Source organism: Acanthochromis polyacanthus, chromosome 12, assembly GCF_021347895.1.
Source record: "Acanthochromis polyacanthus isolate Apoly-LR-REF ecotype Palm Island chromosome 12, KAUST_Apoly_ChrSc, whole genome shotgun sequence".
NCBI classification, from domain to species: Eukaryota; Metazoa; Chordata; class Actinopteri; family Pomacentridae; genus Acanthochromis; species Acanthochromis polyacanthus.
The window spans coordinates 40,978,349-40,999,863 of record NC_067124.1 but is presented as its reverse complement, the minus strand read 5'-3'; the positions used below and the strand labels follow the sequence as shown (position 1 = coordinate 40,999,863).

At 43.9% G+C, this 21,515-nt stretch overlaps 1 protein-coding gene across 29 annotated transcripts in view; it reads right to left on the bottom strand.

Moving 5' to 3' along the window:
* The window catches only part of adamtsl4 (ADAMTS-like 4), a 56,477-nt gene that overhangs the window by 24,846 nt on the left and 10,116 nt on the right, over positions 1-21,515 (bottom strand). For all 29 annotated transcript variants that reach the window (XR_007945504.1, XR_007945507.1, XR_007945495.1 and 26 more), the window contains exons 3-5: positions 15,798-16,357; positions 14,438-15,104; positions 7,335-7,437 (exon numbers count right to left, since the gene is read on the bottom strand). Coding sequence is in view for 1 of the 29 variants with exons in the window: in XM_051957083.1 (XP_051813043.1) it covers positions 7,335-7,437; positions 14,438-15,104; positions 15,798-16,357 (1,330 nt within the window). In the remaining 28 variants the exon portion in view is untranslated. The remainder of the gene's footprint in view (positions 1-7,334; positions 7,438-14,437; positions 15,105-15,797; positions 16,358-21,515) is intronic.

Below are 21,515 nucleotides of genomic sequence, written 5' to 3'. Positions count from 1 at the left end.
TTTTTATTATTCTTATTACTGCAGGTTTCTGTTATTAGATATTGTAGATGTTTCTAAACATGAGATTGATTGAGTGTTGATATTTATTTGCAGAAAAATCTGTTAAAAGTCAGTCAAAATAAATATGTTCAAAATGTCCAAATATATAGAAGTGTCAGAATTTGATTGATTCACATTCCATAAATTATTTGTATGATTTATTGATATTTTTAGTAAAGATAGTGAAAACATGTTTTATACTGGACCAAAATAAAGCTGTATATGTAAGCTATATATATATATATATATATATATATATATATACACACACAACACGTTTAGAAAGCTACCGGTTAAATAAACAATTCATCAGAAACCATCATTTTAATTCAATGTTTAATTTTAGTCGGTTTAATCGATTTTCTGATTTTATTATTGATAATTAATTTTTAATTGGTTTAATTGATGAGTCTGAATAATGTTGCTGTGTTTTTCTTTATTAATTAGTATAAATCTCTAACATATTTGGTTTTAACGGCTGTTTATGTCGTTTCCAGGCAACAGTAACCTGTTGGTCCAATAAAAATTAAATGGAAATTAATTTTATGTTTAACTGGTTGGATTGATTTGAATGAATCTGAATGTTGTTTTTTGGCATAAATTCACAGTAATTTAAGTAAAAAAAATCATGATGTCAGTGTGCATATCTCAGCCTCAGCATCTGACAAACAGATGGAGAGAATATTTAGGAAGAGGAGGAATGGAGGGAGGAGAGGAAGACAACAGTTGTCCATCCATCCATTGATACCTTCCTCCCTCCATCCATCCATCCATCATCCATCCATCCCTCCCTTCATCCATCCATCCATCCATCCCTCCCTCCCTTCATCCATCCATCCCTCCATCCATCCCTCCATTCATCCATCCCTCCATCATCCCTTCATCCATCCATCCATCCATCCCTCCCTCCCTCCATCCATCCCTCCCTCCCTCCCTCCCTTCATCCATCCATCCCTCCCTCCCTCCCTTCATCCATCCATCCATCATCCATCCCTCCCTCCCTCCCTTCATCCATCCATCCATCCATCCATCCATCCATCCATCCATCCATCCATCCATCCCTCCCTCCCTCCCTTCATCCATCCATCCATCCATCCATCCATCCATCCATCCCTCCCTCCCTTCATCCATCCATCCCTCCATCCATCCTTCCATTCATCCATCCCTCCATCATCCCTTCATCCATCCATCCCTCCATCCATCCCTCCATCCATCCATCCCTCCTCTTGTCCCTCCCTCCCTCCCTCCGTCCTGCTTGTCTCCATCCGTCTGTCATAGTTTTCTTTGAGAGATTAGACTGGAGACAGTGAAAGTGGGAGGACTGCTGTCGTCTCTGCAGCTTTTTGTCCACCATTCTTGGTCCTCCTCGTCCTCCTCATCTCTCCTCCCGTCCTCCTTTAATTTCTGCTCTCTCAGCCTCGTCCTTTCCGGCTTCTCGGCTGTTTTTTGGTGAATCTGCTTCAGGCTGCAGCATCTCTGAGCTCAGTGTTCAGACAGTGGAACATATGTCGTCTAAATATACTTCCCCCCTATCTCTCCATCTAAACAAACTGCAGCAGCGACAGGAAGGGAGAGGGGAGGACAGGGAGGATGGGGGAGGACGGGGGAAGCAAATATTCAAGTAAAACAACACCTGCACGTGCAGCGTTTCACGCCTAAACTCCTGCTGCAGAACACAAGAGGTTGGAGGAAATATGAACAAAATCTGAGGGTCTTAGCAGCCAAAAACAAGAAGGAGGCCAAAAATTCAACACAAATACGACACCCACATGACAAAAACAACAGAAAAGAGACACAAAATCATCCAAGTGAGACTCACAAGGGAACAAGTAAGACACAAAACCACAGAAAACACAAACAAGACACAAAATGATGCATGTGAGACCAAAGTGCCCCAGATAAGGCAGTAAACGACAAAAATTCAACACAAATGAGATACCAACATGACAAAAATAGACAAAAACAACAGAAAAGAGACAACATCATGCAAACAGCATTCATAAGGAAACAAAAAAACACAAATGAGACACAAAGTGACACAGATAAGACACAAAGCTAACTACATGACACAAACTTGTGACAAAATTACAAAAAAAATGACGCAAACGCCCCCCCGATGAATCACCACCTTATCGCGGTGGAGGGCTTTGAGTGTCTGTGATCCTGGTGTTGTCCGGGGTTTTAGCCCCTGGTAGGGTCTCCCAAAGCAAACTGGTCCTGGGGGAGGGACCAGACTAAGAGGGATTCAGAAAACCCTGATGACAGCAGACAAATGGAACACCGCCATCTTGCTCGGGTTAGGATTACCGGGTCCTTCCCCTGGAGGCGGGTTGGATGGGAGCTCATCAGAGCCCGTCTGGTGGCCGAGCCTTGGGGTCCTGTGGGGCTTGGTCAGGTACAGCCAGATGAAGAAACATGGGGCCACCACCTAATAGGCTCACCACCTGTAGGGCAGGAAGTCGGGGTCGGGTGCTATTTTCACCAGATAGTAGACAGGAGTGGGCATCTAGGCACACCACCCCCTGGTGGCATAGACTAGCTCTGGGGATGTGAAATATCACCTCAAAGGCAGGGAAGAAACCTGAGCTGGAAGAGGTGGAGCGGTACCGGCTAGATATATTTGGGCTCACCTCCATGCACAGCAAGGGTTCTGGAACCAGAATCCTGGAGAGGGGTTGGACTCTCTCCTTTTCTGAAGTTGCCCAGGGTGAGAGGCTCTGGGTGGGTGTGGAGATACTCATTAACCCCCGGCTGAGCGCTGCTTTGTTGGAGTTCTCCTGGAGAACCAGAGGGTCATCTCTCTGAGGATAAACAGAGTATTTGGCCATCTTGGAGTCTCTTGGTGGTTGCTGGAAGTGGGACCACCTGGTGACTCCATAGTTCTCCTGGAGGACTTCAATGCTCACGTGGACAACGATGGAGAAACTTGGTGGAGGTGATTGGGAGGAACGGCCTGATCTGAACCTGAGTGGTGTTTAGTTATTGGACTTCTGTGCCAGTCATAGATTGGACATAACAAACACCATGATGGAGCAGAAGGTTCTCAAAAGTGTACCTGGTACCAGAGCACCTTAGGCCAAAGGTCCATCGTTGACTTGATAGTCATATCATCAGACCTGTGGTCATATGTTTTGGACACTTAGGTGAAGAAAGGAGCAGAGCTGTCAACTGATCTCCACTTGGTGGTGAGTTGGATCTGATGGAAGGCTGCTGGACAGACCTGGTAAACCCAAACCTGTAGTGAGGGTGACCTGGGAACATCTGGCAGAAGACCCTGCATCCCGGAGGAGGTTGGAGACATGGAGTCTGAGTGGTAGATGTTCAAAGCCTCCATTATAAAAGCAGTTGTTAGGAGCTGTGGCCTGAAGGTCACTGGCGCCTGTCAACAACCCAAAAACCTGCTTGTGGATACCAGCGGCGAGGGAAATCAGCAGGCTGAACAAGGAGGCCTTTAGGGCCTGGCTGGCTTGGGGGTCTCCTGAAGCAGCTGATGGGTACTGGTCGGCCAAAAGGGCTGCAGCTGCGGCAGTTGTAGAAGCTAAAACTCGGGTGTGGGAGGAGTTCAGAAAGGCTATGGAGAAGGACTTTCGGTTGGCCTCAAGGAAGTTCTGACAAACCGTCCGATGGCTCAGGAAGGAGAGGCAGGGCTTTGCTCAGGCTGTGTACAGTCGGGTGGAGAACTTCTGACCCATACTGGGGACATTGTTGGGTGGAGGAAAGAGGACTTTTAGGAACTCATGAATCCAGTAAATGTGTCCTCTATGGGGGAGGCAGAGCCTGAAGACTTGGGGGCTCTTCATTCATATCCATGGTATAGGTCACCGAGGTAGGTAAGAAACTCCTCGGTGGAGCCAGGTGTGGATGAGATTGGGGTTGGACCTGCCAGTCTACATGTGTTTTGTGGATCTGGAGAAGGCCTACGATCGTGTCCCCTGAGGGGCTCTGTGGGGGTACTGATGGAGTATGGGGTGCCAGGCTCTCTGATACTAGCCGTCCGGTCCCTGTACGACCAAAGTGAGAGCTGTGTGTTCATGGACCGGATCTCAAGGATCAGCCGGAGTGAGGAGGGTGTCTGGTTTGGGAACCTCAGGAGCTCATCTCTGCTTGTTGCAGATGATGTAGTTCTGTTGGTTCCTCAGACCTTCAGCAGCCCTGGAGGCAGCATGGCTCAGTAGGTAGAGTGGCCGTCTTGCAACCAGAGGGTTGCCGGTTCGATCCTCGGCCCATCGTGTTCATGTCGAGGTGTCCCTAAGCAAGACACCTAACCCCTAATTGCTCCTGGTGGGTCGTGGTTAGCGCCTTGCATGGCAGCTTCCACCATCAGTGTGTGAATGTGACGTATCTTGTAAAGTGCTTTGGGTACCTTGCAGGTATATAGTAAAGCGCTATATAAATACAGACCATTTACCATTGACCTTCAGCAGCCCTGGAGTGGTTTGCAGCCGAGTGTGAAGCGATGGGAATGTGGATCAGAACCACCAAGTCTGAGGCCATAGTTCTCTGATGGAAGCTGGTGGATTGATCCCTCTGGGTTGTGGGGAGTTGTTTCCCCAAGTGAACGAGTTCAAGTATCTCTGGATCACAGTTTAATCATTTGCTCCTTAAATAATGGTAAGGATAAATAACGGTCATTTTGTAGTAGGATCGCAGTCATGTGATCGTCAGCAGGTAACTGACAGTGTTCACTTCATGGTTACAGCGACGCCGTGTCTACAGCTTTATCTCCCAATGGGAAATCACGAACAAAGCCGTGGATCCAGATTATAAACCGCATCACTGCCACCATCTAATCACTTGGTCCTTGTGCCATTTCTGACCTTCCCTGAAATTTCATCCAACTCTGTTAGTCCGTTTTTGAGTAATGTTTCACACTGACAGACAAACGTACACCGATCGTCACATAACTCCGCCGTTCCTTGGCGGAGTAATAATGACTGAAGATACGTTTTCTTTCTTCAGAGTAAGATCTGCACCTATCGCCGCCTTGTTGGGGAGCGGGGCGCTCTGAACTATGGGAGGCCAGCAGAAAGGCGTTGGTGGCAGATGTTGATGAGAAAATCGATTTTCATTCAAACGAATCGACATTAAGTACAAACCCGAATCAATCGATAAAATCGATTTATCGCCCAGCCCTTATTCTGATTTAAAGCTCAGATTTGGTTCATTTTCCTGAAGGAACCGGAACCAAATGTCATGCATGATGCATTCAAGGACCAGCTGAAAATAGAAAATAAGATCATTTTTTTCTGTTATTCCAGTTTCAAGCTGATAAATTTTGGTCATTCTGAAGACTTTTTAAAGTAAACAGGCCTGTCAAAGATAGAGTGGAGTTCAGCCTTTAGTAGAAATATAAAACTCTAAAGGGTTAAACATCTCCAGGATGAGGAGCCTCCTGTCTGATCCAGCTGGAAACATCTGTGGACTCTTGGAGAAATAACTGAACACGTTGACTCCAGGTTTCAGTAATTTTTGTTGGATAAATAAAATAATATTTTTTTATTTCTGAGTTTTCTCTCCTTCAGTTTGTTTCCAGGACTTTATGTTGAACAGCTGGAGGTTAAAGGAATTTAAAGGGGTAAAATGAGCTTCAGTGTGTAAAATGTGGTTTGTGCTGGACGCTTGGTGTACTGAGTGTACTGTGTGTACTGGTACTGCAGTACTGTGGTGTTTCTGTAGTAGAACAGCTGCTTTCCCTCCCAGTCTGGAATATTCTGTCCCTGCTGAGGAACAAAGAGGAATGATCGTCATGGTGACAGAACGGCTTCACCTCCATCCTGAATCTATCTCAGCCACCAGGAATCTGCTGCAGCAGGGAGGAGATGTTTGGACGAAGCAACGGAAAAAGAAGAAAAAGAAGGAAAAGAAGGAGGGAGAATAAAAGGCTTTTCCTCTCAGCACCTCCCTGGATACTGCAGCGATCCGAGGATTCCTGAAGACGCTCCGACCAGAAACACCCAGAGTCAGTTTAATGATTCACCGTTTAACAGCCAGAGGAGACGTTTAACTCACTGTAGTTCATTTTAACTCACTGTAGTTCATTTTAATTCACTGTAGTTCATTTTAATTCACCGTAGTTCATTTTAATTCACTGTAGTATCATTTTAACTCACTGTAGTTCATTTTAACTCACTGTAGTTCATTTTAACTCACTGTAGGATCATTTTAACTCACTGTAGTTCATTTTAACTCACTGTAGGATCATTTTAACTCACTGTAGTTCATTTTAACTCACTGTAGTTCATTTTAACTCACTGTAGTTCATTTTAATTCACTGTAGTATCATTTTAACTCACTGTAGTTCATTTTAACTCACTGTAGTTCATTTTAACTCACTGTAGGATCATTTTAACTCACTGTAGTATCATTTTAACTCACTGTAGTTCATTTTAACTCACTGTAGTTCATTTTAACTCACTGTAGGATCATTTTAACTCACTGTAGTTCATTTTAACTCACTGTAGGATCATTTTAACTCACTGTAGTTCATTTTAACTCACTGTAGTTCATTTTAACTCACTGTAGTTCATTTTAATTCACTGTAGTATCATTTTAACTCACTGTAGTTCATTTTAACTCACTGTAGTTCATTTTAACTCACTGTAGGACCATTTTAACTCACTGTAGTTCATTTTAATTCACTGTAGGATCATTTTAATTCACTGTAGTTCATTTTAACTCACTGTAGGATCATTTTAACTCACTGTATTTCATTTTAGCTCACTGTAGTTCATTTTAACTCACTGTAGGATCATTTTAACTCACTGTAGTTCATTTTAATTCACTGTAGTTCATTTTAACTCACTGTAGTTCATTTTAACTCATGGTAGGATCATTTTAACTCACTGTACTTCATTTTAATTCACTGTAGTTCATTTTAACTCACTGTAGTTCATTTTAACTCACTGTAGGATCATTTTAACTCACTGTAGTTCATTTTAATTCACTGTAGTTCATTTTAACTCACTGTACTTCATTTTAACTCACTGTAGTTCATTTTAACTCACTGTAGGATCATTTTAATTCACTGTAGTTCATTTTAACTCACTGTAGGATCATTTTAATTCACTGTAGTTCATTTTAATTCACTGTAGGATCATTTTAACTCACTGTAGTTCATTTTAATTCACGGACGTTCATTTTAACTCACTGTAGGATAATTTTAGCTCACTTTAGGTTCATTTTGACTTACTGTAGTTCATTTTAATTCACGAACGTTCATTTTAACTCACTTCAACTCTAGTGTGTAGTGTGTTAGTTCTAGCGTGTTAACTCTAGCGTGTTGACTCAGTCCTCACCCTCAGTGAAAGGCTCCCAGTTGTAGAGGCGACCCATGAACTCCTGGGTGTTGAAAGCTGCACACTGCTCAGCTCTGGAGTCCAGAGGGGATCCTGAACACACCTGGACACACAAACAGGAAGTTAGAAAGGCTCTCTGCTGCCCCTTACAGGTGGACGAGAAATATATAATAAAGGATAACATGAGGCACAAACACACACTTCTACACTAACACAAAAACACACTTCTACACAAACACACACTTCTACAGGAACAAAAAAACACACTTCTACACAAACACACTTCTACACTAACACTAACACACACTTCTACACAAACACACACTTCTACACTAACACAAAAACACACTTCTACACAAACACACTTCTACACTAACACAAAAACACACTTCTACACAAACACACACTTCTACACTAACACAAAAACACACTTCTACACAAACACACACTTCTACACGAACAAAAAAACACACTTCTACACAAACACACTTCTACACTAACACAAAAACACACTTCTACACAAACACACACTTCTACACTAACACTAACACACACTTCTACACAAACACACACTTCTACACTAACACTAACACACACTTCTACACAAACACACACTTCTACACTAACACAAAAACACACTTCTACACAAACACACTTCTACACTAACACTAACACACACTTCTACACTCACACTTCTACAGTAACACAAACACACACTGGTCCAGGCTAACAGCTCTGGGCAGCAACAGCAACACATGGAAATAATAGATTCTCTGGAAGCAGCAGCTGACATAAATCCACCGTGGCATTCAGTGCACGACCACAGAACGACTGTGTGTGCACGTTTACGAGAGTGTGTGCACGTGTACGAGTGTGTGTGTGTGTTGTGCTCATGAGTCCGTACGGAGTCGTTTTAATGTTTTTGATCAGGCAGAGGAAAAACAGGAATAAAACTGCAAGAAATATGAAAAATAAGGAGAAATGTGTCCATCTGAATGTTTTTTTATTATTTCTACCCGTTCTATCATCTCACAGCCTCAGATTCCTCCTGGGCTTAGAACACATAATGAAAAAAAAGGCCCAAACGACACCAATTATCCCGGAAAAGTCTCAGATTTTTAGTGAAATGACCGTACGTTGCAGCTGAGTCACTCAGAGTTTCATGTTTGCTGAAAGCAGATCAGAATATTTTGGTTTTTGCAGCGCATAGTTCATGCAGTTTGTTTATTTCTGGTACATGTTTAAATGCCGGTTTTATGGAACATCACAGATTTCAACTGAGTTTGTGACCAAAAAGCACATTTCTTGGCCTTTTGTGTCATATTTCCATCATTATCAGTCATCATGTGTGTTTTTTCTGATTTTGTACCATTTTATATTTTTATTTGTCTCTTTGAGACAATCTTTGTTTATTTTCTGTCATTTTGTGTTTCATTTTCTTCCCTTTTCTATCTATTTGCACCTTTTTTGTGTCACATTTTTGTCTTTCTCTCTATTTTTTGGTCGTTTTGTGTCTATTTCTGGGGTTTAGTCTCATTTTTACAGCTTCTGTGTATCTCTTGTGTAATTCTGCATCTGGTTTGCATCATTTGGTTTCATTTTAACTGAATATTTTGTTCATTTCATGGCATCACTTCTTACACTAACTTGCTGTTTTACACTATTTCTTATTTTTGGCTCCAGAAAGCTTCAGATTTGACAGTTTTAAAAGCTAAAAACGGAGGAACGTGGCCTCGTTTCTACAGCTGAACGTATGAGAGTTGAGCTCAGACGTCGTTTTTCTGGCCGGCAGAAAGAATGCAGGATTAAGGAAGTTCCGCAGCAGATTTAGTTCAGAACTGGAGGCTGCATTCGTCTTTCTGTTGGTCTGGAGCTGGAGAACTTTCATCAAACTGACGTCAGAGTTCGTCTTTGTTCTTTAGAACTTTAGGACGTCTCCAGCTTCTAAAGTTCTTCAAACATTTTCCCTGAAGTCTGGATTTTACTCCCTTAACATGAACCCTTCCAGCCTCCTCAGCTCTTCAGAAGTTCCTCAAACATTCCGTATTTTATTCCCTTTTCCAGAGGGTTCACAGTTTTTCCCAGCCTTCTCCGGATTGTCGCTGTGCTCTTCTGAGCCGCTCTAATCCCTGCCAGCTCTGCAATCTTCTTGTCTTTCGCTGCTCTGATTGGTTCCTGCTCTCCTTTTTGTTTTGGTCTCTGTCGGCCCAGATGTCACCAAACAGCTGGAACGTTCCAGATGTCACCAAACAGCTGGAACACTCCTCCATGTCAGACCCAAGGCTCCCACGAGAACCAAAGTGGAACCAAAAGGCGTCTCTGAAGGATCAGGAGCTGTTTCTGATGTCTGTCCTCATCTCGGTTCTCTTTTAGGAGCTCTGAATGTTTTCACGTTTGTGGAACAGTAACGGTTGGTCAGAGATGGTTGGAGATGTTTCTGCTGAACAGAAACCAGATTAAATCCAAACCCAGCGTGTCTCTGTGTGTGGAGATGAATATTAATAGATTTTATGTGGAACAAAACAAATCAATATTTAAAAAATATAGAGTTCTTTCCAATCCATAATATAAAAAATAAGTTTTTCTTCAAATAACAATAACTACCAGTAAAATAAAGACATTTTGAGCTGATTTAAAAACCAGTAAAACAGCAGCAAAGAGAAAGGTAAGGCTGATGGAAAAGTCTAAAAACAAAGTTCTCCTCAGTCTGGTAGAACTCTGCAGAATAATCTGACTGCATTAGTTCTTCTAAAATGCAGCTTTACTCGATTCAGACCAGATAAAGAATCTTTATATTACACATATCTGCTGTTTTTAACTCATTTTACAGTTTTTGAAAGAAAACTCAGACCTTCTGATAATAATCTGCTGGTGGAGCAGCTCAGAGTTCAGATAAAACCAGAAATAAGACGTGGAAGATGGAAAACTGCTGCTGATTCAGACGAAGAAAAGCAGCTTTCGGAGGAAAGACGGAGTTCAGAGCAGAAGCTGTTAAAGTTCTGCTTTTATTTCCTAACAGGCGGAGCAGAGAGAAGCTTGTTCAGAGCTCCTGATCACACGACGCCGCCGTGTGAAGAAAAGCCACCAGGAGGGTTTTTATCTGGTCTTCTTCTGTCCACGTCGTTCCTCCAGCAGTCCACCACCTCCTCCACTACATGTTCATGTCCACACGTCCAGCTCATGTGATCAACATTCTCCAGATTATCTCATGATCGAGTGTCGCCGTTTAGCGACGCTTTAAGCTTTTAGCTTTTAGCCTCGACCTCCAGGAAACGCTGCTCATCCATCAAACCACCAGGAAGGACGAGGAAAGATGTGAATATCTGAGCCTTTAGAAGCAGGAAACACAGAAACTTAATGAAGTTTGAAATTTAATAATAAGTTTAATGGAGATTGAAGTTCAATAAACTTGATCAAAACGCCATAAATTTGAATAAAAAAGTTCTTTCTGCTGATAAATACATTAAAATAAATGAAGGTTTCAGGACCTGCATGTGAAGCTCTGGAGGAGTCTAATTCCTGGATGGGAGGCTCAGAAATTACTCTCCTTCATGCTAAGCTAAGCTAAGCTAAGCTCACAGAGTCAAACCCGACGTTTTTTGACTTAAATCAGGTCAGAAATGAGCCAAACGGTGGAATCAGCAGAAAATGTCCTGATTTTATGAAAGTGTTTATTTTATTTTAATTATTTTAAGGATTCTTCTTCCTCCTCTTTAGCACTTGGTTTCTTTAAATTCTGATCATTTTATGAGCTTCTGCTTTTATTTTGCTGCCTGGTTTCTATAAATTCAGAATAAAGACGTGAAGAGAATCAAAGCAAACAGGAGTCGGTTTAAAGAGACGGAAAAGCAGCAACTCCTGGTTAAGAGCAAATAAACCCAGAGAAAAACATCTGGAAACATCTGGAGCTGGTGGAGTCAGAATAACAGCCAACAGACCGTGGGGAGAGATCAGCTGGTAACTCTACCAGCTTTTTTTGCTCTGCTAGCTCTGTTAGCTCTGTTAGCTCCATTAGCTTTGCTAGCTCTGTTACCTCTGCTAGGTCTGTTAGACTCTGGTAGACTCTGTTAGCTTTGTTAATTCTACTAGCTCTGCTAGCTCTATTAGCTCTGTTAGCTCCATTACCTCGGCTAACTCCGTTAGCTCTACTAGCTCGATTAGCTCTGTTATATCTACTAGCTCTGTTAGCTCTGCTAGCTCTGTTAGCTCCATTAGCTCTGCTAGCTCTGCTAGCTCCGTTAGCTCTACTAGCTCTGCTAGCTCTATTAGCTCTGTTACCTCTGCTAGCTCTGTTAGCTCTGTTAGCTCTGTTAGCTCTACTAGCTCTGTTACCTCTGCTAGCTTTGCTAGCTCTGCTAGCTCTGTTACCTCTGCTAGCTCTGTTAGCTCTGCTAGCTCTGTTACCTCTGCTAGCTCTGTTAGCTCTACTAGCTGTGTTAGCTCTGCTAGCTCTGTTAGCTCTACTGGCTGTGTTAGCTCTGCTAGCTTTGTTACCTCTGCTAGCTCTGTTAGCTCTGCTAGCTCTGTTAGCTCTGTTACCTCTGCTAGCTTTGTTACCTCTGCTAGCTTTGTTAGCTCTGCTAGCTTTGTTAGCTCTGTTACCTCTGCTAGCTCTGTTACCTCTGCTAGCTTTGTTAGCTCTGTTACCTCTGCTAGCTTTGTTACCTCTGCTAGCTTTGTTAGCTCTGCTAGCTCTGTTACCTCTGTTACCTCTGCTAGCTTTGTTAGCTCTGCTAGCTCTGTTAGCTGTTACCTCTGCTAGCTCTGTTACCTCTGCTAGCTCTGCTAGCTCGGTTACCTCTGCACGTCTACTAGCTTTGTTAGCGCCTCTGCTGGGCTGCAGGAGTTTCCTTTCTGGGTCTGAGGTGTTTTTTTGGTTTCGTCTTCAGAAGTGGTAATCAAGGAGAAATTTAGACTCTTATTGTGAAAAACACTGCAGCCTTCATTCTCACTAATCTGTAATTAATAAAGAAACAAGCTTTTTTTTAAACCTGGGCTGGGTTCTACAAACAACTTTTTCTTCACACTGGAAGGACGAGCCCAGAATTAAACCACCAACCTCTGACATTTTCTCACATTTTTTCTGACTTGTCTGCTATTTTTCTGGCTTTTTATGACTTTTTGGCCACTTATCTGCCTTTTTTTCTGGCCTACTCAGACTTTTTTGGGGGGCTATTTTTCTTCCATTTTTTGGCATTTTATAAACAATAAACAGACCGACCCGGTCATTATCAAAAGTGAGAACTTGTTCTCAACTGACTCACCAGGTAACATAAAGGTTAAATAAAAAATAGAGACAAAAAGTCAGAAATATAGCAGAAAGTAGCCAGAAAAAAATGCAAAAAATAGAAAAAATAGCAATAAAAATAGCAGAAAATGTGCAAGAAAACGGCAGATAAGTGGCAGAAAAACAACAGAAAATAACCAGAAAAATGCCCCAAAAAACTGCACAAAAAAGTGTCAGAAAAAGGCAGAAAAAAAGCCAGAAAATGGCAGAAAAAAGAAGCCAGTAAAAAGCAGAAAAAGTCAGAAAAGCTGTAGCAATTGTAAAGCAGAGAGGACAATGAAAGCGTTTGGTTTCACGCCGTCATCTGGAGCGAGGCTTCCTGGAGTCGGATCTTTTTAGGTCATCCAGACCCTCATGCTGCTTCACTGTTAGAGACTCCCATAAATATTTACTCAGACAGAAACTCCGGTTTCACTCCTTCCTCCACAAACACTGCTCTCTTTCACTGCTGCTTAATGATGTCACTTCCTTTAGCACACACTCCTTCAGAAGACACGCCTCCAAACACGCTGACACATAATGGGACTAAATCACAAACACACATGTTTGAGTCGCAGCAAGTCCAGACGAAGCCTGCCGTCTCCAGAAGAACAAACTCTGGTGGAGAAGACCTGCCTCCTCTAAACCTCTGGTGGACAAATCCTCCTCCTCCTCCTCCTCTAGAAGAACAGAAAGCCTTCAGCAGCAACAGTTTGGTGTCAGAAGATAAACCTCCACCCAGAATGAGTCATCCTCACAGAGCTGCTATTAGCTGCTGGATCTGTTCTAACACGACCACCACAAAAAACAGCTGCTCTGATTCCATCACAGGAACAAACTGCTCAGGAAAGACTCGAGGAACACGACCAAGAGCCCAGAGAGACATCCACCGAGTCTCCAAAGAAAAACAGTAAAGGTCTGAGAAGAGGAAAACGGTTCGACCAGCTGAGACCCAAAGTCAAAGTTATTCATGAAACACAGTTAAAAACAAAAAATACTACACAAATGAAACAGCAAGTCTGTAAAATGGTAGAAAATAGAAGAAAAAAATTATAGAAAAATGGCAGGAAATGGTAGAAAAATGGCTAAAAGCAAATAAAAAAAAGTCTGAAAAAAGCCTGAAAAGTTCTTGAAAAATGCAGAAAATTGCAGAAAAAGGGCAGAAAAAAATAATAGAAAAGTAGTAGTAAAAAAAGCAGAAAAATGGCAGAAACCAAGTCATGAAAAGAGGCAGGAAAGTGGGAGAAAACAACACAGAAAACAGCAGTGGAAGTGTGGCTGTTTGTTAATCTGATCATCTCCACTGCAGGAATAAACAGGGCTAGTTACCTGGTCACATGTTGCTTTGAGATATTTCAGTTCACGAGATTCAATTCTTCACTTTAGTTTTCATGCAGAAGCCAGCTGAAGGTTCCTGATGACCTCCTGAACTACAGCTTCTGTCTGTTCCTGTTCATTTGAACTCACTGTAGCTTCATTCTAAAGTCCTGCAGCTTTATTGTATGTATGTCTCGATAGATAGATAGACATTTAGGACAAATTTGTGTAATTTTGGAAGCTTTCATGTTTCCAGCTTCTCCAGTCACCAGTCAGTCAGTAGAGAGATGTTCCACCATGCTGGATGGATCTCCAACTTTCATTGAGTTTTTTTTTTTTTTGATTTCTGACATTCTCAGTGTGACAAACATCTTTCTGATCAGGTGTCCTTCTACTAAAACCTTTCTGATTGGCTCTCCTTTCAGAGCTGCAGGTGAGCAAATACCTTCACAGGAAGTCCAACAGAACTTTTCTTCTGGTCAGATGTCGGTGATCAGGACTTCAGAAGAACATTTCTTACCTGAGAGAAACACCTGCGATGCTCCTTCTCTGGTCCTGAACACCTGAACGCCTGTGAGGCTCCGCCCCCCTCCCTCCCAGGCTCCGCCCCCAGGTGAGGACGCTGCAGAGGGAACACGCCGCCGGCCGGTCCGGGTCGGTGGAGGGGGGAGGAGAAGGGTGAGGCTGGACGGGGCAGGGGAGGGGGAGGAGGAGCCGTGACAGAGCTCCACACCAACCGGTGACGGCCGGAGACCAGCGGGGAGGAGGAGCGGGAGAACGGGGGAGGAGCCGGCAGGAGGGGCCGCTGGGGGCCAGAGGAACCACCAGGACCACCAGAACCACCAGGACCACCACTGGACGGACCACCAGAACTGCCAGGACCACCAGAACCACCAGAACCACCAGGACCACCACTGGAGGGACCACCAGAACCACCAGGACCACCAGGACCACCAGGACCACCAGGGCTGGATGTCGGTGTTGGAGGATGGGGGTTAGTAGCAGCCTCCACCTCCTCCTGGTCCTCCTCTTCATCAGCTCCCCTCCCCTCCTCCTCCTCCTCCTCCAGTCCGGTTCCGCTGGCGGTTCCGTTGGCGGTGTGCCGGGCCTGGCGGTTGGGTCGGTGCAGCGGCAGCGAGAAGGGAACTCTGCCGTAACCGAACTGACCCGGACGAATGGAGGAGGACCTGAAACCGGATTAAAGTCAGACGAAGGAGAGGAGAAGCAGCTTTATCTGTAAAACTCATTTCATCCAGCAGGAAAAGCCACGGAGCTTCACAATAAAACTTTAAACCATCAGAAACATTCACACAGAAAAGAGCTCAATAAAAACAGCAAATATCATAAAAAAAAGAAAAGAATCAGTCACTCAATCAATCAATCAAATGTATTTCTAGAGCACCTTACAACAACATAAAAGAAGACCAAAGTGCTTTCCAACAGCATGAGAAAACAGAACAATTTGGTCATCATTTTAAGGAACGTTTCTGAAGAACATTCAGATAAAAATCCACCAAAATCCAGGGGGATTTTTTGTGAATATTAAAATTTGTAAAATTCTGTAAAATTTTAAGCTTTTTTTTTACTAAAAACAAGAATGAATGTGAATAAATGTGTGAATTTATTCTAAAACTTCACACAACTGTATTCTGTAGTGATGGAGTTTTCTAAACATTTTTCTTCTTATTTCTGTTAATATTGGGGTGAAAACGAGCCAAAGTGATTTTTTTAAATAATAAATTTACAATATTACACATTTATAATATTATAAATGTAATATTTTATACATTTACAATATGATTATTTATATCATTATAAATGTATGATGTGAGGAGAAATGTGTCTACGTTTGCTGCTTTTAAAACCAGGTTTAAAACCACCTCCTGGAAGTCAAAGCCTCCCGATTGGCTGAGACTGAGCGTCTGGCACCGCCCCCTCCAGCTCTAGCTGCTCCCGGGTTGGTCGGCCTCCTGATGATGCGACCCGGTTGGTTGTAGCCCAGCGAAGGCATGCGATAGGGCGGCTGGTAAACAGGAACTGCATCCTGATTGGCTGGAGAGAACTCCGGCTGGTAAAAAGGAGGCGACCGATTGGTCTGCCCTGAAATGGGAAGCCCCGCCTCTGAGGCAGGTGTGTTCCGGTACAGAGGCAGTCCCGGGCTCCGGTTGGAGGGGAGGGGCGGGGCGTAGGGCCGGTGTTGCCCCGGGTAACGGTGGGGGTGGTAGGGGTTGACAACGGCAGGTCTGACGCTCCCTGGCAGGTAGCCCGTCCAGGTGTGAGGGGAGAGGGGCAGAGTCTGGGGGGGAGGTAAACACCTGCGGCTCCTCTGAGACACGCCCACACCGCAGGTCTGAGAGCATTCTGACCACTCCCCCCAGATTGACCACACCCCCTCTGCTGGCTCCGCCTCCAACGCCTGGCGGGACCTCCGAGCCGACACCTGAGACACAAACACACAGTTTAGCATTTTATTAGCATTTTATTAGAATTTTATCAGAATTTTATTAGCATTTTATTAACATTTTAATAGAATTTTATCATTTTATTAACATTTTAATAGAATTTAATTAACATTTCATTATCATTTTATGAACATTTTCTTAGCATTTCATTAACATTTTTTTGAATTTTATTAGCATTTTATTAACATTTTAATAACATTTCATTATTTTATTAGCATTTTAATAGCATTTTATTATCATTTTATTAACATTTTATTAATATTTTAACATTTCATTAACATTTTAATAGCATTTCATTATTTCATTAACATTTTAATAGCATTTCATCATTTTATCAACATTTTATTAGCATTTCATTAACATTTTAACATTTTATCATTTTATTAGCATTTCATTAACATTTTAATATTTTATTATCATTTTATTAGCATTTTAATAGCATTTCATTATCATTTTATCAACATTTTATTAGCATTTTACACACAACTAAAAAATGACATGATTACATATATATAGAATATTTAATTTAACATAAATATCTGCCAGTGAGTCACATTTAAATTATTTTACTAAGTTTCTCTGTAGTGCTAAATTACAGAAATTATTAAATAAAATCATAGAAAAAACATTAATTTATATTTTTACTGTAAAAAAGACAGAAATGTAAATAATGCAAACATTTGAAAAATTCTGTATCATTGCCAGATAGCAGCACGGCGTCACTGTAACCATGACAACAGGTAAACACTCCATCAGCTGATTGTGATCCTACTACAAATCCACCTCTGAGGACTTATCAGGACTTATCCATCAGAAATGATCCAAGGACTGAGCAGCTTTGGAGGAGGACTGAGCAGCTTTAGAGGAGGACTGAGCGGCCTTGGAGGAGGACTGAGCGGCCATGGAGGAGGACTGAGCGGCCTTGGAGGAGGACTGAGCGGCCTTGGAGGAGGACTGAGCGGCTTTAGAGGAGGACTGAGCGGCCATGGAGGAGGACTGAGCGGCCTTGGAGGAGGACTGAGCGGCCTGGGAGGAGGACTGAGCGGCCTGGGAGGAGGACTGAGCGGCCTGGGAGGAGGACTGAGCGGCCTTGGAGGAGGACTGAGCGGCCTGGGAGGAGGACTGAGCGGCCTGGGAGGAGGACTGAGCGGCCTGGGAGGAGGACTGAGCTCTCAGGTCTTTTCTAGTGTTTGGTTTGTTCCAGTTCTTGAACATTGCAGTAATCCAACATTTCACCTTTTACTTATTTTATTTTTGTTCCCTGTTCCGCCACATTTCCACAGTTTTTTTTCCCTAATTAAGTTTTTCCAGAGCAGTTGGTCTCCACATGAACACCTGGCAGGAGGGTGAGAACAGAAAGAGGGTGAGGAGGTGAGGAGTGTTCTGTGGTAATGAGTGACATCAAACCAGCAGCTGGTTCCAGTAATGAGTCTCCAGCTGTGAACAGCGACTGGTTCAGACCAGCTGATCTGGGACCAGTAGCTGGGAGTCACTGGGAGCTGATCTGGGACCAGTAGCTCTGGCATTTTAAAGAAATGTTCACTTTTCAGCGGCACAGTTTAGAAGATTCAACAAGGAAAGATCAGGAAATTCTTCTGTATTTTTGTTGTATTTAAATTTGAAAAAATGTCATTATTTTTACAGATTTTTTATTTATATAAGGATTGAAAAATGGTGTCAATAATTATAAATTATTGTTGAAATAAATTCTGAGCATTAAACTTGAATTTAAGAGTTTCATCTACTTATTTAAAAAAGGAAACATACATTTGTGAATGCGTTTTACAATAAAAAATTTTAAAAATCTTTAATGTTAAAATGTTCTTTTTTGGAAAATAAATGCAGAAGTTTAGTTGGGATGTTTCTGGGATGTTTCCGGGACGTTTCTGGGACGTTTTCAGGACATTTTCAGGATGTTTCCGGGACATTCCTGGGACATTCCTGGGACGTTTCTGGGACGTTTCCGGGACGTTTCTGGGACATTTCCAGGACATTTCCAGGACGTTTCTGGGACATTCCTGGGATGTTTCTGGGACGTTTCCGGGACGTTTCCAGGACGTTTCTGGGACATTCCTGGGATATTTCTGGGACGTTTCCGGGACGTTTCCAGGACGTTTCTGGGACATTCCTGGGACGTTTCTGGGACATTTCTGGGACATTCCTGGGACGTTTCTGAGACATTTCTGGGACATTCCTGAGACATTTCCAGGACGTTTCTGGGACATTTTCAGGACGTTTCTGGGACATTCCTGGGACGTTTCCAGGACATTTTCAGGACATTCCTGGGACATTTCTGGGACATTTCCAGGACGTTTCCGGGACATTTCCAGGACGTTTCCGGGACGTTCCTGGGACATTTCCAGGACGTTTTCGGTACCTTTCTGGGACATTCCTGGGACGTTTCTGGGACGTTTCCAGGACATTTTCAGGATGTTTCCGGGACATTGCTGGGACGTTTTCTGGGACGTTTCCAGGACATTCCTGGGACGTTTCTGGGACATTTCTGGGACATTTCTGAGACATTTCTGGGACATTCCTGGGATGTTTCTGGGACATTTCCAGGACGTTTCTGGGACGATAATGGGATGTTTCTGGGATGTTTCTGGGACGTTTCCAGGACATTTTCAGGATGTTTCTGGGACATTCCTGGGATGTTTTCGCGACATTTCCAGGACGTTTCTGGGACATTCCTGGGATGTTTTCGGGACGTTTCCAGGACATTCCTGGGACGTTTCTGAGACATTTCTGGGACATTCCTGGGATGTTTCTGGGACGTTTCCAGGACATTCCTGGGATGTTTCTGAGACATTTCTGGGACATTCCTGGGATGTTTCTGGGACGTTTCCGGGACATTCCTGGGACGTTTCTGAGACGTTTCCAGGACGTTTCCGGGACATTCCTGGGACGTTTCTGAGACATTTCCAGGACATTTCCAGGTCGTTTCTGGGACATTCCTGGGACATTTCCAGGTCGTTTCTGGGACATTCCTGGGACATTTTCAGGACGTTTCTGGGACATTCCTGGGACGTTTCTGAGACATTTCTGGGACATTCCTGGGATGTTTCTGGGACATTTCCAGGACGTTTCTGGGACGATAATGGGATGTTTCTGGGACATTTCCAGGACGTTTTCAGGACGTTTCTGGGACATTCCTGGGACATTCCTGGGACGTTTCCAGGACGTTTCTGGGACATTCCTGGGACGTTTCCAGGACATTTTCAGGACATTCCTGGGACGTTTCTGGGACGTTTCCAGGACGCTTCCGGGACATTTCCAGGACGTTTCCGGGACGTTCCTGGGACATTTCCAGGACGTTTCCGGGACGTTCCTGGGACATTTCCAGGACGTTTTCGGTACCTTTCTGGGACATTCCTGGGACATTTCCGGGACGTTTCTGGGACGTTTCCAGGACCTTTCTGGGACATTCCTGGGACGTTTCCAGGACATTTTCAGGATATTCCTGGGACGTTTCTGGGACGTTTCCAGGACGTTTCTGGGACATTCCTGGGACGTTTCCAGGACATTTTCAGAACGTTTCTGGGACATTTCCAGGTCATTTCTGGGACATTCCTGGGACATTTCCAGGACGTTTCTGGGACATTTTCAGGACGTTTCTGGGACATTCCTGGGACATTTCCGGGACGTTTCCAGGACGTTTCCTGGGACATTCCTGGGATGTTTCTGGGACGTTTCCAGGACATTTTCAGGATGTTTCCGGGACATTCCTGGGACATTCCTGGGACGTTTCTGGGACGTTTCCGGGACATTCCTGGGACGTTTCTGGGACATTTCTGAGACATTTCTGGGACATTCCTGGGATGTTTCTGGGACGTTTCCAGGACATTCCTGGGACGTTTCTGAGACATTTCTGGGACATTCCTGGGATGTTTCTGGGACGTTTCCAGGACGTTTCCGGGACATTCCTGGGACGTTTCTGGGACGTTTCCAGGACGTTTCCGGGACGTTTCCAGGACGTTTCTGGGACATTCCTGGGACGTTTCCAGGACATTTTCAGGACATTCCTGGGACGTTTCTGGGACATTTCCAGGACATTCCTGGGACGTTTCTGAGACATTTCTGGGACATTCCTGGGATGTTTCTGGGACGTTTCCAGGACGTTTCCGGTACATTCCTGGGACGTTTCTGGGACGTTTCCAGGACGTTTCCGGTACATTCCTGGGACGTTTCTGGGACGTTTCCAGGACGTTTCCGGGACATTCCTGGGACGTTTCCAGGACGTTTCTGGGACATTCCTGGGACGTTTCCAGGACATTTTCAGGACATTCCTGGGACGTTTCCGGGACATTTCCAGGACGTTTCCGGGACGTTTGCAGGACATTTCCAGGACGTTTCCGGGACGTTCCTGGGACATTTCCAGGACGTTTTCGGTACCTTTCTGGGAGATTCCTGGGACATTTCCGGGACGTTTCTGGGACATTTCCAGGATGTTTCCAGGACATTCCTGGGATGTTTCTGGGACGTTTCCAGGACGTTTCCTGGGACATTCCTGGGATGTTTCTGGGACATTTCCAGGACCTTTCTGGGACATTCCTGGGACGTTTCCAGGACATTTTCAGGATATTCCTGGGACGTTTCTGGGACGTTTCCAGGACGTTTCTGGGACATTCCTGGGACGTTTCCAGGACATTTTCAGAACGTTTCTGGGACATTTCCAGGACATTTCCAGGTCATTTCTGGGACATTCCTGGGACATTTCCAGGACGTTTCCGGGACATTTCCAGGACGTTTCCGGGACATTCCTGGGATGTTTCCAGGACGTTTCTGGGATGTTTCTGGGACGTTTCCAGGACATTTTCAGGATGTTTCCGGGACATTCCTGGGACGTTTCCGGGACATTCCTGGGATGTTTCTGGGACGTTTCCAGGACATTCCTGGGACGTTTCTGGGACATTCCTGGGACGTTTCTGAGACATTTCTGGGACATTCCTGGGATGTTTCTGGGACATTTCCAGGACGTTTCTGGGACGTTAATGGGATGTTTCTGGGACATTTCCAGGACGTTTTCAGGACGTTTCTGGGACATTCCTGGGACATTTCCAGGACGTTTCTGGGACGTTTCCAGGACGTTTCTGGGACTTTCCTGGGATGTTTCTGGGACGTTTCCAGGACATTCCT